The 18,081-nt window shown below is 44.7% G+C and overlaps 1 protein-coding gene across 7 annotated transcripts; it reads right to left on the reverse strand.

The window, feature by feature from the left end:
* Positions 1-938: 938 nt before the first annotated feature.
* On the reverse strand, positions 939-17,820 carry LOC142837478 (uncharacterized). 7 transcript variants are annotated; one of them, XM_075952561.1, is made up of 5 exons: positions 17,606-17,776; positions 15,195-15,404; positions 7,358-7,484; positions 6,918-7,013; positions 939-5,014 (listed from the first exon to the last, which is right to left on the reverse strand). In XM_075952561.1, exons 2-5 carry the CDS (start codon positions 15,264-15,266, stop codon positions 2,727-2,729), a joined length of 2,583 nt encoding a protein of 860 aa, XP_075808676.1. In that variant the 5' UTR covers positions 15,267-15,404; positions 17,606-17,776; the 3' UTR covers positions 939-2,726. The 7 variants fall into 7 exon arrangements, with proteins under 7 accessions (XP_075808676.1, XP_075808674.1, XP_075808677.1 ...); XM_075952559.1 differs by having other exon boundaries at positions 17,516-17,616; XM_075952562.1 differs by lacking the exon at positions 17,606-17,776 and adding an exon at positions 17,261-17,504.
* Positions 17,821-18,081: the final 261 nt, after the last annotated feature.

Below are 18,081 nucleotides of genomic sequence, written 5' to 3' on the forward strand. Positions count from 1 at the left end.
TTAAAAAAAAAAAGCAAAAGAAAAGAGTGTCTGAAAAATAGAGGGGAGGAGATCCATCCGGAGGGGTAAATGTGTGCCCGCCTGGCTGGCCAGATGTCCCAGGAACAGAGTACAGGCCCCCTCCAATTCCCTAAACAGCGGGGTGTCTCCCCCACTACTGGCTCTATTTACCCCATCCCATCTTACCCCCAAGCTCTCCTTTCCATCTGTGTGGTCCTTAGATCCACCACCACAGCCTGCTTCAGGGCGGGTGGGGGGATGGGAGCATGGGGACTTTAAGGGAGGGTGGAGGGTTGAAGGGAGGAGAGAGGCAGGGAAGGGAGCAGAGAAAAATGTAGAGCTCAATAAATATCAATAAAATAAAATTTAAAAAAAAAGGAAGGAAGGAAAGAAGGAAGGAAGGAACCTAAATTCAAGTGGGGGTGTGTGGGGAGTGGCAGCATACACCCTTAATTCCAGCACTTGGGAGGCAGAGGCAGAGGGTCTCTGTGAGTTTGAGGCCAGCCTGGTCTACAGAAGGAGTTCCAGGACAAGACACCAAAGCTACAGAGAAAGCTTGTCTCGAAAACACACACACACACCCCAAAATCCTAAAATCTAAATTCAATCTGCAAACCCCACTTCAAAAAAATCAGATACAGTGTGGTACATGTGTATTTACAGCACCCATCTGACAGGATGGATGGACGGAGACTATCTCCTGGAAGCTCACAAAACCACCAGCCCAGACCATGCAGCAGCAGCAGAAACCAGAGAGGAGAAAGATGGACTCCTAGAAGTTGTCCTCTGACCTCTACATGTGTGCAATAACTCACAAGTACCAGCAGTCACACCCAAATAGCAGACTAATGGTTGGTTCCAATATCACCACATAGGCTACACGGGGAAAAAAAAGTCACAACAGACCTGAGCTAAGCCCAAAAAAGAAAAGCACCGTGAACAGTAAATGCCCCAGATTTCATTTATTCAAAGTACACCCGTACAATAAAAAAGTATTAATTATTGATGGTACAAGTTCAAGATAGAGACTGTTAATAAAAAGTAAAAATAATAGTTATAGCCAGATGTTTCAGTGGGTAAAGGTAATTAATGATCACCAAGCCTGACAATCCAAGTTCAAACCCCAGGGTCCACATGGTGTGAGAACACTGACTCTTCTGACAGCCAATACACCTAGCAGCATGTGTACATAAATATATACAAAATAAATGAATGTACAGCTTAATAATAAACTGCCCTCTTCTAGTATGCAGTTAATTCTACAGAAAATTCCACAAAATTGTGGGAATACATACAAGTTCATACAGGCACTGACCAAACACAGGCACATGTTTACGTACACACACACTCACACACACACACACATTCCATACACATGCCATTTATATAATCACCCTACTATTACCATGGCTGGTAGCTAAGGATTTTACTGGACTCCCACAATAAATGGAATATCACTGACTTAATTTCCCATAAACTTTCTAATAATTTGGTAAAATGTGTCTTATATTATATTCTATAAAAACACTTCTGAAATTAGTCAAGGTTAACCTGAAATGATATTCATGTTTAACAAGACAAATATAAACAAGGGTGCTTATCATCATTAATTTGTGACTAACTTTCCTCATGCATAATAATGTCTGTTATGTCTAAACAATGCATAACTAGATTGTTTTCTGTAATATTAATCAGGTGATGTGCAATTTGATGGCACATAAAAAGAACTTCAAGTAGATAGAAATAAATTTCATTTTGGAATATACTAGTAAGCTAGGAACTCTTTTCTCAGTAAACCGCGTTCTATAAAACCGCACCTGTAAAACCTGTGGTATGAGCCATGTAGTCTATATGCTGAGTCTGTCCTGTTAGGACCTTCCTTCATTCAGAACACACATAGGGCATCCCCACCCATGAACTGGTGACGTGACTCATCTGTGATATAGTAACAACTTCCCAACTGTGGCATTCCAAATCCTTCTCTTCAATATGAGTTGAGAGACAAAGGCCTCGCCCTCATAGCAGGACTAATACAGACCACAGAAGATACTGGGGTTCACCCTGAAGATCAGAAAAGCAAAGCAGTCAAGCCACGAGAGAGCTCTTGCCTCTATAAAATCTCCACAATGAAAAGAGAGCGAGTTCCTGTCTCCTCCCATCTTACACTCTCTAGTGCTGGGATTGAAAGCATGCCCCACCACTGCCTGGCCTGTATGGCTGACTAGTGTGGCTGCTGGGATTAAAGGTGTGCCCCACCACTGCCTGGCCTGTATGGCTGACTAGTTGTGGCTGCTGGGATTAAAGGTGTGTGCACCATTGCCTGGCCTGTATGGCTGACTAGTTGTGGCTGCTGGGATTAAAGGTGTGTGCACCATTGCCTGGCCTGTATGGCTGACTAGTTGTGGCTGCTGGATTAAAGGTGTGTGCACCACTGCCTGGCCTGTATGGCTGACTAGTGTGGCTAACTTTGCACTCTGATCTTCAGGAAAGCTTTATTTGTTAGATCATAAAAAGTATCCCTGTATACCCCAGCATGAGACGTGTGATGTCTAGAAAGTGAGCCTGCTACTGAAAGCTGCTCCCCACTCACAGCACAAAGGGTCTCCCCCGGGTGACGTCATTTGTTCATGCCGTCGGCGCAGGGCATTAGGAAGCAAGACTTTCCCACAGAGGCTTCACCGTGTAATCTGATGGCATGCTCAGTCTGACATTCCTAAGGCTTGTCCTCAGTGTGCGTCTGTACATGGGTCCTCAGTGTGCGTCTGTACATGGGACGTCAGCTCTGCCTTGTGTAAGAACACTTTCCCACATCGCTCACAGACGAAAGGCGCTTCCTTCCTGTGAATCAGCTTATGCTTAGAGAAAACCGACCTGCTCCGGAAGGTTTTCCCACAGTGAGTGCACACGTAAGGTCTCTCTCCTGTGTGAATGCGCTCGTGCTCTTGGAGTTGGACCTTAGTACAAAAGGCTTTCCAACAGTGGCTGCATTTGTAAGGTCTCTCTCCCGTGTGAATTAAAAGATGCACCTTCAGTTCAGATGGAGAACAAAATGATTTCCCACAAAAATTGCATTTGTAAGGCTTCTCAAGCAGGTGAATTTTTTCATGTCTGCTCAGTGTTGACAATTGTTTGAAGGCCTTTCCACACACAGAGCACACGTAAGGCCTCTCCCCTGTGTGAATTCGAGAATGTGCCTTCAGTTGAGATGTTTTACTAAATGATTTCCCACAGTCAAGACATTTACAGGGCTTCTCTCCCGTGTGGATCTGATAATGGGATTTCAGTTGGGACGGATAATTAAACAGTTTCCCACAGTCGGGGCACTTGTAAGGCTTCTCGCCAATGTGAAGCTGCTGGTGGGATGTCAAAGTCGACTCCTGGAGGCCTGGCTCACATTTCTGAGAGACGAAAGGCCTCTCTTTAGTGTGAATTAACTGATGTTTACGAAAAGATGACCTGCTGCTGAAGGCCTTCCCACATTCGGTGCACACAAAGGGTCTCTCCCCCGTGTGAATGCGCTCGTGCTCCTGGACTTGTTCTTTGGTAGAGAAGGCTTTCCCACAGTGGCTGCATTTGTAAGGTCTTTCTCCTGTGTGAACACGAGAATGTGCCTTCAGCTGGGACATTTTACTGAACAGTTTCCAACACTCGCGGCACTTGTAAGGCTTCTCTCCTGTGTGATTCTGGTAATGCACTTTCAGCTCACACGGAAAGTTAAAGGACTTCCCACACTCGTGGCATTTGTAAGGCTTCTCCCCGGTGTGACTGTGGCAGTGCACCTTCAGCTGGGACGGGTAATTAAAGGACTTGCCGCACTCCCTGCAGCTGTAAGGCTTCTCCCCAGGGTGAAGCTTCTCGTGTCTGTCGAGTATTGACTTCTGGTTGAAGGCCTTTCCACACTGAGAACACACATAAGGCTTCTCTCCTGTGTGAATTCGCTGATGCACCTTGAGCTTGGCTGTTTTGCTGAATGACTTTCCACATTCGTGGCATTCGTAAGGCTTCTCGCCCGTGTGACTTTGACGATGCACCTTCAGCTGGGATGGAAATTTAAAGGACTTTCCACAGTCATTGCATTTGTAAGGCTTCTCTCCATCGTGACTTTGTTTATGGGACATCAACTCTGACTTACGTAAGAAGGCCTTCCCACATTTGTCACAGATAAAAGGCGTGTGATTCTTATGGATCAATTCGTGTTCATAGAGAGCTGACCTGTCTCTGAAGGCTTTTCCACACAGTGTGCACACAGACGGTTTCTCCTCTGTGTGAATTTGCTCATGCTCTTGGAGCGCAGCCTCAGTAGCAAAGGTTTTCTCACAGCGGCTGCATTTGTAAGGCTCCCCTCCAGTGTGAACTGGATGATCCACCTTCAGCTGGAATGGATAACTCGATGAATCCGACACATAAAGGAAGGCCTTCCCACCACTGAACATAACAAGAGGTCTGTCCAAAGTGAGAGTGACCTCAGGCTTGGGCAAAGATAAAGCATACAGCACTTCCCCGCACCGAGGTCTGCTTTTCTCCTGAGAATGGTTTTCATGGACCGGTGGTTGTTGATAGCTGCACGATTCTCCTCCATGAGCAACCACACAGTTAGCATTACAAGAGCCCCGTATCAAGAGCTGACTGGATGCGACAATGTTAATAAGCTGCTCGGTGACACTGCTTTCATTCTGACCCTTTGCTCCGAGGTTTAGCCCCAAACTTTTTGGAAGTAAACAATATTGTGGAAGATTCTCTTGTGTAGAAATGAGGTAGGGTCCCAAAGGAATGGTTTCCCTGGGCTTTTGATATTCAGGTCCACTATCTGTGCTCAGAGTTTTCTTGAGGAAGGTGCCAGGAGGCAAGGGTAGAATCTGGCTTTGTTTATCTCTCGTAGCAGTATCAGAATCCTGCAGTTGTTCTCGCAAAAGTGAACACCACAAACCATTTCTTGTGACTTCGCTGGCCATATCACTATGAACTGAAGCTTTCTCAGATACTTTCTGTGGTGAGGTTTCAATTTCTGATTTTTCTAGGAACATAAAGAGACGAAAGAATAAACAGAGTGAAGAGGATGAAGGATGAATGATACAGAGAGGCTGTGACTGAATATGAATGCCTAAATCATATTAATAATCATACTAATGATGCTGATGATGCTAACAATTAGTAAAAAGAAGCTAATCACAACTGTATACAATGGGGATCACCTACATAGCAGACATTAGTATAATTATGACAACAATGGATCAGAGGATGAAGAATATAGACTATCCAGCTGAATTTTGAAGACAGCAATATATAAACGTGATAAAAACTTCAGTGATATTTCATTTATATTTTAAAAAATAAAGCTTGCCTGAAGTTCAGAGAGTAAAACAGCCACACTGGCCAGTCTTACAGACCAGACCACAATAACACACACCTTAATCCTAGTAGCCACACTAGTTTGCCATAGAAACTGGGAGGTGCAGGCCTTTTATCCCAGTGGTAGACGCCTTTAATCCCTGGACCAGAGAGGAATATAAGACGGGAGGAGACAGCTCTTAAGACACAGTCTCATTCTGAGATTCCTTGGAGTGAGGTCGAGGCAAGAGCCAGTGGCTGGCTGTTTTACTTTTCTGACCCTTTAGGCTGAACCCCAATTTCTGTCTCTGAGTTTTTATCAATTGCACTACAAAGAACATCAGAAAGTTACTGAATCTTATATAACGGAAATTAGCTGCGTGTTTCTAACTAAATGTATCAAAACCCGAAATAGCATCATTTGCTGCAGTAACATTTTGATTGATAACATGTCTTAAGTGGAATTCATACATCACATAAGGAAAACTTAACCTAAATAAGAAAGTCCCAGACATGATGGCACAGGCCTTTAATCTCTGCAGTTGGGAGGCAGAGGCAGGTGGATCTCTGTAAGTACAAAACAGCCTAATCGACAAAGTGAGTTCTAGGACAGCCAGGGCTGCATAGAGCCCTGCCTGAAAAATAACAGTAATAACCAAAAAATACATAAGTAAAATACCACAGAAATAAATAAATAACGGAAGAAGGAGACGGTCTGTACTGATGCCAATGGGGTCAAGAAAAATAACTTGTGCATTCAAAAAGGAAAATGGGTGGGGCCAAATAACAAAACAAATTAAAGCACCAAAAGAAAATAGTTCAGAGAGAAGGGATAACCAGCCAGACCAAAAAAAAAAAAAAAAAAAAAAGACTTTCTAACTTGAATGAGGTAGATTGCAGTTTCTGCTCTCCCAAAATGAAGGAAGCGAATCCTCTTGCAGGAATGTTCTCATCTAAACAAGGCAGCAGAGACTATAAGGTCAGGGACCAAGAAACCGTGAGAACTACACATTCAGAAGGAACAGAGCCTTTAAGGCAAACCTGCCACAGAATGAGAAGAGAAACATACAGAACACTAAGCCTAAGGTGCCACAACTAAGGGGAAGACATAGACCAGCACAGGAAAGGAAAAAAAAAAAAAATCAATAAACTCAGAGGCAGACAGGAAAAGCAAAGACAGACACAAAATAAACAATAATAAGAACCCCAAGGACAATATGCTAATTCAAAGTCAGTGGTTAAAACACACAAATTACGTCAAGTCCTTCCTCCATTACTTGGACAATATAGTAACCAACTTGGCTAATGTCAGATGTTCACGAACAAGTGTGTGTTTACATTAGTAGAAAATGGATGAGTTAGTTCACTTAGGTTCATTCATATCTATGGTCAGAGAAGCTGGTCCCACAAACTCACCTTTCATAAAGAAAGTCTCACATTGCCTTACACCAATAATAAATGGATTTCAGAAATAACCACAAGAACTCCAAAGAGAAAACAGCATAAAGGTGACCACCACCGGGAACTTGGTGAGACAAACTGACAAAGGCCTCATGAAATCTACCCCCACCTGGGGAGCAATGGCTCACCTGGACACTGCTGGCCTGGGAATTCAGTCTTCCCTGCCTGTGCCTCCTTTCCTTTTTCCATCCTAAAGATGACTCCGGGGCTGGGAATGGGGTATCCTGTTAACCAAAAGCATATTGGATTTTTGGGCCATCTCTTGTCTTTAGATGATACAATGAAGCTTGGCACTGCCTCACTGCTAAAACCAAGTCGACATTTTCTATTTTGTACAACTAATACTTGTAGATACACAAAAGAAATGAAACATCAGGGCAAACAAAGCAAACACACACGGGGTAGGGGTGGGGCCACTTCTGATACCCCACCATGTTTTATATTTTTGGTTGTGAGCCTAGCCTTTAACGGCTGAGCCATCTCTCCAGCCCTCCCCACCATGTTTTATAAAGAGAAGGAAGGAAACCTCAATGGAGCTCATCCTGGATCCCCAGGTGGCTGTGCTCACCCACTGCCAAGAGGTGGCTGTAGATCTCCAGCATCACGTCCTGGTACAGGCGTCGCTGGGCGGAGTCCAGGTGCTGCCACTCCTCCTGGCTGAAGTCCACAGTCACATCCTCAAAGGACATCCACCTCTGTAACAATGTACCACAGTTCAGGGTGAACGACTCGTCGTTGGAAAACAGGAAAGTTTGCATAAGGTTAGGTTTTCAATGATGGCGCGCTGAATTTCCCTCCAGCGCGCTGGAGGACAGAGAGCACTTACAAAGCCCTCAATCCTGCCGTCCACCACACAGTCACATTTCTAAGGAACTAGAAGAGAATTCTTTTCAATACTCTAAGGAAGAGTACACGGCACAATGCTGACTGAGCAACCATATTCCAGGTTGGAGTTAGCTGGACCCACTGGACTCAACATTATGAAACAGGCATTTAGACGCTGCTTTGCTAAAAGTATTAACTCCTCACTTGGGAACTAAATGCCAACTAAGAGCCTGGCATCTCTACTTCATTTTGTGTCTGTCTCCTTGGCTCTGGGCCACCTGCTGACGTCTGTACATGAGCACATGTTCCTCCGGGAGCACCAGTCTAAACATCCCAACTCCCTTCAGAGATAAAGGACAAAGATTGGTCACTGTTCTTGTCCTTAAATCTTCTTCCTGAGGCTGTGCCCTGAGCAGAGGTAATTACCCTATAAGAACCCTCTTCTTGCAATAGGGACTTCTTAGTTATACTTGTGGCTGCTTATTAATCAGCTGTGAAAACAAGACCCCTACCACCTGGGTCCTAGCACCAAAAACAAACAAACAACAACAAAATTTCCTTTTCTTCCTCTTCCTCTCTTCAAAGAGAGCCTTATTCTATGGCCTCAGCAGCCTGGAACTTGTTGCATAAATCAGGATGGCCTAGGACTGCCTCTGGGTATATAATACTTTTCCAAGATGTTTCTATTAAGTATTTTGTAGACGTGAAGAGAAAACTAATAAGAGAATACACCTGCAATTTACCTTATTGGCACTTCTTTCTCTCTGTATACCTGTACAATGCATTTTATAAAACTCCCGATACCACGTAGGAAAAGAATCCTCACATAAAAATATCTTAAATTCACCAACCATAGACACAGATGACATTATTTGAACAAGGAAACTAAAAAAAAGAAAGAAAAGAAAACACAAAATCTTACATATAGCTACTGCTAATAATGCAACCTTCACTCCCTCTTCCGAAGCCCCCACATGCTGTAGATGTCTCTCTGCCCCTCGGCTTCAGTTGATACAGACACCTCTTGAAACCATTTCCAAGCCAACTCAGGATCCTTGGTCCACCTGAGCAGACCTTGTGATGGCCACTGTGAATTGCTAACTAATGTGAGACCTGTCTTAATTATAGACAAGCCCATGCTCTGAGCATGACTATAGAAGGTGGGGGGAAGGGAAATGAGAGAGATGACGGCAGTTTAGAACATCTGTTGCTCTTGCAGAGTACCTGGGTTCAAGTCCCAGTGCCTACATGGTGGCTCACAACCAGCTATAACTCCAGTCCCAGAGGATCTGATGCTTTCTTCTCGTCTCCAAAGAACCAGGCACACACACTGTACACACACATGCAAGCAAAACATTCGTCACACATATAAAATTTAATAATCCCATGATACGGACTCTTCAAATAGCACAGCCCACAATGCTGAGTCTCCCCGGCCAATGACAGGTACACGCATGTGTCACCATCACACTAGACCTTACATGTTTAGATTTAAAGACCAGCTTCCCAGAAATATAAGAATGGGAATTCATGCTAAAGGACAGCATCGGCAACTTAGCCAAATTCAGAATTTGTCTAAAGGATAACCCAAAGTTCTTCAAGAAATGATTAACATAGGGGAGAAAAATTAAGAGATTAAAAGAGACTAACATGCCTTTTAGTTAAGCTGGCTATGTGAGCAATGGCTGGACCTCGAGAGGAAGACTCCACATATGGAAGTATGATCGGGAACAAATGACTTTAAGGATTAATGGTTATGTTAAGTAGGTTATTATCTCAGAGATAAAAACCAACACACAGAACAAAGTGTAGGCTCTAATATTTGGGTTACAATAACCTAGCAAGAAACATCCTAAAAGAAACAGGATGGGACCTGTGCTGATGATCACTCAGAGAAGTGGATGAAAGTCCTAACCCTAAACACTGACCATCTGAAGGTGCCCACGTGCCTAACGGGGCACACGGCTGTTTCTTTCTAGGCCTTCAAGGACTTTTGACAGATCTTCCAGGCTGACACTAGTGACACCGGCAAACAGGCAAAGAGGACCACTTACCTATCGTTCTTCTGTGTGAAAGATATTTTGTATTAAAATTCTCTACATTAAGATAGAAGACATATTACTGTAACCATAATGGATAATTCCAGAAGTACTCCATTGTGCCGGAAGCAAAGGCAGATTTTGAGATCTGCATTTTGGTTACAGCCATCTTAAGCTCACAAGTTAAGAAAAATATTTACCTCTATCCCCTCTGCAGGGTCTAGAAAATCAACCTGGCATCTTATCTCCTAGCAGAGACCTGCAGGCACCAGGCTCCGGAACCTATTAGCATTCTCCTTGGTTAGTCAACAATCACAGACCCTCAGTATTTACTTATCAGCTAGGAATGTCTCCGGACCTGAGTTCCAGTAGACCTGAGCTTCCTGACACCCTTCCCTTCCCCCTGACACCTTTCCCTTCCCCCCTTTGCCCGTTTGCTATAAAACAACTTCTGAGGAAATAATAAATGCCGTCATTTCTCGTGTCTCTTGTCTCCTTTCTTTCCTCTCCACTAGGTTTACCAGGGAGTTCCGTTCATATCCCGCAGGCCAGGACACCATTGAAATGTCTAATGGAGAAAATATCAATGATAATATTACTATGAGAAATTTTCTTTGGAGCATTCAACAATGTATTAAAAATTGTTGCCTCCTCTGGTAGAATGCCTGCAGCCAGATTAGTGACACACTTTAATTTCACCACTCTGAAGACAGTTGGCAGGTGGATCTCTGGGAGTTTGAGGCCAGCTGGGCTTACATAGTAAGTTTCAGGACAACCAGGGCAACATAGAGAAACCCTGCCTCAAAACCAAACCAAGCCCCCCAGAATGCATGCACCCCCCAAATTTATATCAACCTTTGATAGATGATCAATTCTGAGAGTAAGAACACATGACAACAGACCAAGAAGATGAACATGAGCAGCTGGGCAGCAGACCTCACCAGACAACCACTTCGCCTTAGTAAGTGGGGAAAGCAGGGAAGACTCTGACTCAAACAAACACAGTAGAGTTCAGGGTCAGCCGCAGTTACACAGCACTCTGTATGCTGTGAATACCACTGGTGAATAAAGAAACTGCTTTGGCCTGTTGATAGGGCAGAACTTAGGTAGGTGGGGAAAGCTAGGCTGAATGCTGGGAGAAAGAGGGCAAAGTCAGAGAGAAGCCATGGAGCTACCGCCAGAGACAGACATGCTGAAACTTTGCCGGTAAGCCACTGCCATGTGGTGATACACAGATTAATAGAGCCGAGTTAAACTAATATGTAAGAATTAGCCAATAAGAAACTATAGCTAATGGGCCAAGCAGTGATTTAATTAATACAGTTTCTGTGAGTTTATTTCAGGAGTCTTGTCAGCTGGGAAATGAACAAGCAGCTTCCTTACAACATTTAACAAAAAGGAAAAAAATAGTATTTAACAGTATAAAAAATTCAGAAGGAACAAAAACAGATAACTGAAAAAGCAAAACTGAACAGCAAAATAATGTACACAATAAAAATATAAGTGAAAAAGATATATGAATCATAAAGAAAAGTCAGAAGCAAAGTTCCTAAAAAATACTAAAACATAAGTAAACAGCAACAAAAAACAAAGAGGGAAAAGAAAGAAGCCAGGTGTGATGACAGATGCCCGCAGTCCCGAGTCCACAGAAGGTGAAGGCAGGAGGGTGAGGAGTTCAAGGCAAGTGCCAGCTACACAGGGAGTTTGCAGCTGCCTGAGTTCAATTCCCAGCAAACACATGGTGGCTCACAACCATCTGTAATGAGATCTGGTGCCCTCTTGAGGAAGAGACCTGGTCAACCATCCTCACGAAACCCAACATGGACGAGTTCAACAGAACCTCCATATACGGGCTGCCATGCCTGCTTCAGCACTGCAGGGCATAGGTTTCATTTTCATATCAAGAAATACAGAAGACCGGGAGTAAGGAAGAAAAAGAACAATGACCAAATAACTAGATGCTCAAGAAATAAATGAACACCCACATATTTATAAACATAGACATTAAATCGCAAGCAAATGCCCTGCTTTCAGTAAGCTGACTGGCAGTGATCAATATGATAGCTGAGCCTGCACAGCTCTACCTTGCTCCATTTACACCCGAGCAGAAGTGCGGGGTGTCGGACAATACAGACTTCACCAAGACTGCAGTTTTCCAAACTGGCTTGACTAACTGATACTCTCAGCAGTGGCAGTATTCCTCCTGCTTCCCTGGGACACAAGCACATCAACACTTGATATTTTTGTGGGACTAATTTTAGACACTCCAATTGAAGGAGCCATGGCAATTATACATACATTTCCCATTCAGCTGAGGAAGCTCAGCTTTTCCTGTTTCCATTACTACACAAGCAAGTCTCTTGCTCATTCAATTGTATGAGGAAGAAGCTTGCACAAGAAGTTAGTCCAGGCACTCAAGACATAGAGGTAGTCAGATTTCTGTAAATTTAAGGTCAACCTGGCCTACAGAGCAAGGGTTACTGAGACCTTGTTTCCTTCTGTGACTTTCTCTCTTAGGAGCTCTCTAAGACTGGAGAAAGAGTGACTAGGGAAGGGGCACAAAGCAGCTAAGGATCATGACATGCTGATGAGACCCAGACAACAGAGGAATGGAAGACGCTGGCAGACAGTGCACCAGAATAAAAAATTTTAAAAAAATTTAAAAAAAGACACAGAAAGCTTAAATTTTTGAAGCTCATAATATCCGTCCAGAAAAGCCACATCTCAAAATATCATGAACTACAAGAACAGGACGAAATGCCATTAATCAAATATCAAAGGGTTCTTAAAATTCCCTTTTTTAAAAGATTTTTTTTTAATTTTATGAGTGTTTTGTGCCTGCAGGCTTATGCATCCCTGTGTGTGCAGTAGGCAGAGAGGCCAGAAGAAGCCAGTAGATGCCCTGGAACTGGATTACAGTTGTGAACTGTCTAGGAACTGAACCTGGGTCCTCTGCTAGAGCAGCCAATATTCTTAACTGCTGAGTCATCTCTCTGGCAACCTAAAACTCCTTTAAAACAGAACACTAACTGAGCTGAAAATGGTTCAGCAGAGCAAGGCATCTCCACCAAGACTAACAATGGAAATGTGACCCCCAGGACCCACAGAGTAGAAAGAACGAGGTCCAACGGTTGTCCTCTGACATCTATACTTTTGTGACACGTGTACATTCAAAGGACAGAGTAGCCAGGTGGGGGCGCACACCTTTAGTCCCAGCACTCGGGAAGCAGAGGCAGGTGGATCTCTGTAAGTTCAAGGCCTGCCTGGTCTATGAGAGCTACTTCCAGGACAGGTAGAGCTGTTACACTGAGAAACCCTGTCTCAAAAAAATAAAATAAATAAATAGATAATATTAGGAAAAAATAATGAGGGAAGCAGCACATTAAAAATAAATAATACTGAGAGATAGCTCAGCAGTTAGGAGCACTAGCTGCTCTAGCAAAGGATCCAGGCTCAGTTCCCAGCACACAAAGGTTGTTCACAACTCCAGTTCCAGTGGATTCTGCATCCTCTCACAGATACCTACTTATACACAGTGTATACGTGCAAAATCATGCAGGCACAAACTCACAAATAAATGTTTTAAAGCTTTAAAAATAAATAGCTAAGAATGGTAGAGCACACTTTTAATGTCAGCGTGTGGGATGCAGGAGGCAGATTACTGTGAGTTTGAGGCCAGCCCGGTCTACATAGCAAATTCCAGGGCAGCCAGGATACATAGTGAGAACCTTCTCTCAAAAATCAATGAATGAATGAATGTTAGGTCTCAAAGTAACCCTGGACAAATGGCTAACAAAGGTGCCTATTAACATGTGGGGGCCAATGCTGGCCTGCCATGTTTAGCCTGACTCTCTGCTCTGCCTGATTCCTCCCTCGTATCTACAACACAAGTCTTCTCCACACTTCAGGAGTGGTCATCCACTAGGTGGGTCTCTGTTTAATGGACCCATCCTTAATCTTCCCACAAATGATGACTACCTTAGGATCCTGATCAATTTCTGTATCAGCTCAAAGACCCACCCTTCTAACATAAAATATGCTTTATTTTTCTCGCCATATTTCTCCCCCTACTCAGAAACACGCCTTCAGTTTGCTCCCCAATAAACCTTTCTACCAATGGAGAAGTCTGGTTTGGTGGTTTTGCTGCACCCTCGCTTACATACCCATTCAAGGGACTTGTGCAAAGTATACCATAAAAAAACCAGAGCAGCTATGAACTAGAAGAGAAATCCACAGGACTTGGGGACTAAGGGACCTGAACACATGAAAAGAATTCCCATAAGACAGTGCAGGGAGCTAACAGAACAATGCAGAGGAGGGAGTGCTAAGAGCAGCCTGGCCATGCAGTTAGAAAATCACCTGCTCCTTTCCTCAGGAGGAGCAGGGAATGGAACCGGCAGCCAGACCATGAAACACGCTGCCAGGTTTGAATCCCAGGCTAGCAGATGCTTCAACATTTAAGTTCAGCTGGTGTGTCATCTGTGCCTCAGTTTCTCTTCTTTAATATGAGACAACAGCATAAGCTCAGGAGTCTCCTGGAAGAGTTAGTCCACATCCTAGCTACCATCACTTCAACAGGAGACACCAGAAAAACAGATTCACCTGAGGAGATGCTAAGGAGTGGGGAGGAACAGTTAGGAACCTCATCAGCCCCCTCCCTCAGAACAGCACTTACAGATCTTATAATTAACGTAAGCCTCCTAGTCTTTCTTTGGGATTGAAAGGCTGTGGAGCCAGGTGGGACAGAAACTTCTGTCAACAGAACTCTAATGCAAAAACTGACTTTTCCTTCTCTTTTTCAGATCCTGGGCAAAGTCTCCTAGCATGCTTTCCCGGGATCTCTGAAAATACCACCCACCTACAGCTGCCCCATCCCACGGCCACTTGCCAGCCTCACTGCCTAAATATAAGGTTTGTTTATGTCCCCTCCATCTCCCTCCCCCTGCAACAACAGGACTTTCAGGATATCTGCCTTGCAGCTTGTTCTGTTCTCCCTAAAACCCTAATATAAATCGTCCTGGGGCTTCCTTCTGAGTCCACTTTAAAATTCTTTTACCCACGAGACTAAGAACTGACAGAAAGGTGCACATCTCTTACAGGGCGGGCATAGCAGGCAACCTTGAAGAAACTGAGGATGGGAAGATGCGAAAGAGGAACAACTATAAAAAAGAAAACTCAAGAGGAAAAGCTTGTCATTAAAAAAGTAGATAAGATGATATCTATAGTCATTTAAATAAAACAGAGGAGACAATATATACTACATCTATAGTGATGTAGACCTGTAATTCCAGACTGGAGAGTCTAGGGCAAAAAAAGGTGTTGAGTTTGATGGCAACTTAGATTATACAGAAAGTTCTAGACCAGCCTCACATACACAATAAGATCCTGTATCCAAAAAAAAGGTAGGGCGGGGGGGTGGGGTGAGGAGTAATTAGTTGGTGTGGGATATATACAGTCCACTCTTTTAACGAGATTAAAGATCTCAGAAATTTGGTAACGTAGGGTCTGCAGCTTCTTGTGTCTGCCTTAAGTCCCTCTTACCTCACAGGCCCCATGTTGCTCCTCTGCACCCAATGGCTGGATCTTCTGCTGGAAATTCGTATCCGCAGCCATGTCCCCTCTGAGCTTCTAGTTTTGATGTTTCTTCTTCAAGAGTTACAGATGCTGAACAAGGCTACCTGGGGCACAGCAAGAGATCCTGAAGCCTGAATGATTTCAGCGGTCCCAGGAGCTCTGAGACACTGGCAATCCCTAGAAGAAAAGGAATTGGTGAGGGCCCATGTGGAAGCTCACAGGTAGGCACCGCAGAGGGTACAGAAAGCCCTGCTCGTTATTACTCAGGGGTATAAAACAGACAACAAAAAAAAACAAAAATATTTAAAAACCCATCAGTTTGGATACACTTGCTGTGCTCACATTTTAACTAGGAGAAAAACAATATGCTAACCTAGTTGTTTACAAAATGAGAACACAGGTATTTATCATAGGGATCCAGAATGGTATGCCAGAGTAGGCTGACCAAGCCCTCAGCACCCGAAAGGTAGTAAACACCAACAAAAACTCAGTAAGCCGCCAATTTCATTTTCATTTTACTTCAAACAACCCTACACATAGTGAGCATTAGATTTCCTTCAATTCACTCACAGGTCACTAACTAGAAGAACAGGGGAACAGATTCAAGCTGTTTTCTTTCTAAGGAACACACTGGTCACCATAGTAGTTAGTCTATGTAACTTCTGTACTCAGCATCTGAAAACAGCACTTCTGTTTCCTATTGCCCAGGGAGCTCAGGATGACAGCCAATCATGATTCTAGTCTGAGTTTCTAGAGATTTCTCTGTCCACACACAGCCACATCATGAAAAATTTACTCACCCAAACCTCACTCCCCAACACACACACACACACACACACACACACACACACACACACACACACACACGAGGCCCCAAACCCTAAGAAAATGCGCCAGGACCTCTCCACACTGAGCACTTCTAAGCTGTCCATGAAGGTTCCCTCTCCTCCAGAATGCAGCCACTAACATAGATAAGTTCCAGTAACCTCCAACCACTGCAGCACAGTACTGCCTCCAAGTCGTGTTCCAGGCAACTTAAACCATTACTACCCTAGAACCCAAAAAGATGCTTCCAGGAGTGTATAATATACTGGTGTGTGTGTGTGTGTGTGTGTGTGTGTGTGTGTGTGTGTGTGTGTGTGTGTCTGTTAGTTTTTGAGATGGGGTCTATTATGTAGCTCTGGCTGTCCTGGAACTTGCTACTTAGACCAAACTGGCCTTGAACTCACAGTGCCTCAGCTTCACCCGCGTTGAAATTAAAGGCACGCACTACCGCACCCAGCCAGATACACTGTTTTTAAGGGCTCTAAATCAGTACAAATGTTCAGGTACAAATAATAGGACCCAATAAGGAAGCACCCTCATTTTCGTCAACTGCCAATCACTGAACCCAAAGAGAGCCGAGCACTGATGCACATAATCTCCAAAGGGTCCCCAAATGGGACCCTACAGTGGTCCAAAGAATGAGAATTTGGGCTGTGTGTGTGTGTTGTTGTTGTTGTTTTATAAGACAGAGCTTCTCTGTGTAGCTGACTGTCTTGGAACTCACTATGTAGACAAGGCTGGCCTCGAACTCACAGAGCTCCACCTGCCTCTGCCTCCTGAGTGCTGGGACTAAAAGCATGCACCACCATCGGCTGCTGGTGAGAATTTGTTTTTAACTGTGTTTATTTCCTTTAGTAATGCTAGCCACCCACAGTGGGAGGAACTAGTAAAGGAGATCCAACAGCAGCCCACAAAACAAAAGAAATTCCTTTCTTTACAGACCTTAAGAGAGAAGTCCCTGAGTTCAGCAGCTTAGATACTAGGCAAAGCGTGCCCTGCCATGAGACAGACAGACAGACAGACAGACAGACACACACACACACACACACACACACACGAGAGAACAATGTGACATTTGTGACCTGATACTTTCTATTTTGGTATACTTAACGGCGTTTCTCTTCATGTACTAAGACACGACCAAGCGTACAGTCACTGGCTAAGCAAACGCTGCCCCGCACAAGCACCCGACACCCGCCGCAGGCTACCTCACTGCCTGCGCTGACTTCTACGCCGTCACGGCCTGAGTGGGTCACAAGCCACCTCAGGATCCTCGTCCTGAAGCTCCCGGCTCCCACCCAGGATCGGCTCCTGCAGCGCACACTCATTGAGTCCTGACACGACAATTTTCACGGACGACCGTGAGAATTCCCACAGGAGAGCACACTGGGAAGTGACAAAACACAGAAGATGCGGAAACCGCAGGCACGGGACGAAACCGAATCGAACGACCCCCACCTTACCCACGCATCCCCCTGCAGCCTCCGCAGCCGTCGCCCGGCACAAACCAGCCATCGGCAGCACAGCGACCGCCCTGCCCCGCAGCCACTCACCTCACTGCACCGCGCAGAGAGCTGTGCGCACGGCCCGCCGGGCCGCGACTTCCGCCCGCGGACGCCACAGAGTCCCGGAAGGAAAGGTTCCGAGCCACCTCGCGGACCCGCCAGCGAAGCAACACTAAAATGACTAGAACATTTAACATTTCATGGCCACTCTATTTCCGGTGTCTTTTAGATTTCCGGCAGGATTTGTCCACGCCCCGTAGGATGATGAGCACGCCCCGCGCAACACTTTTGAAACCGAGCGCCTGCCAGCAGTCGTCATGGCGGACCAGGTGGTTGCAGTTTCTCTGCAAATCGATGTGGCGGCATCGTATGCTCAGGATGTTGGAGGCCACCATCCAGAAACTTCGATTCCGTCCAGGCGGGGAAGCTGAATACAGTGCCATAGAGTGGAAGTTGGACGCTGTCCCACATGGTGTGACAGGCCTGACAGGAATTAATGATATTCTTAAGAGACATTTATTCTC

Source organism: Microtus pennsylvanicus, chromosome 18 (assembly GCF_037038515.1).
Source record: "Microtus pennsylvanicus isolate mMicPen1 chromosome 18, mMicPen1.hap1, whole genome shotgun sequence".
Lineage (NCBI taxonomy): Eukaryota > Metazoa > Chordata > Mammalia > Rodentia > Cricetidae > Microtus > Microtus pennsylvanicus.

Excerpts from the sequence above, each read along its gene's own strand:
- LOC142837478 (XM_075952561.1), bottom strand. The coding sequence starts at position 15,266 with ATGGCTGCGGATACGAATTTCCAGCAGAAGATCCAGCCATTGGGTGCA. Across the intron at positions 7,014-7,357 it reads CAGCCACCTCTTGGCAGTGG|GATACCCCATTCCCAGCCCC; the intron begins GTGAGCACAGCC and ends TTTGGTTAACAG. Across the intron at positions 5,015-6,917 it reads CCCAGGCCAGCAGTGTCCAG|AAAAATCAGAAATTGAAACC; the intron begins GTGAGCCATTGC and ends TTATGTTCCTAG.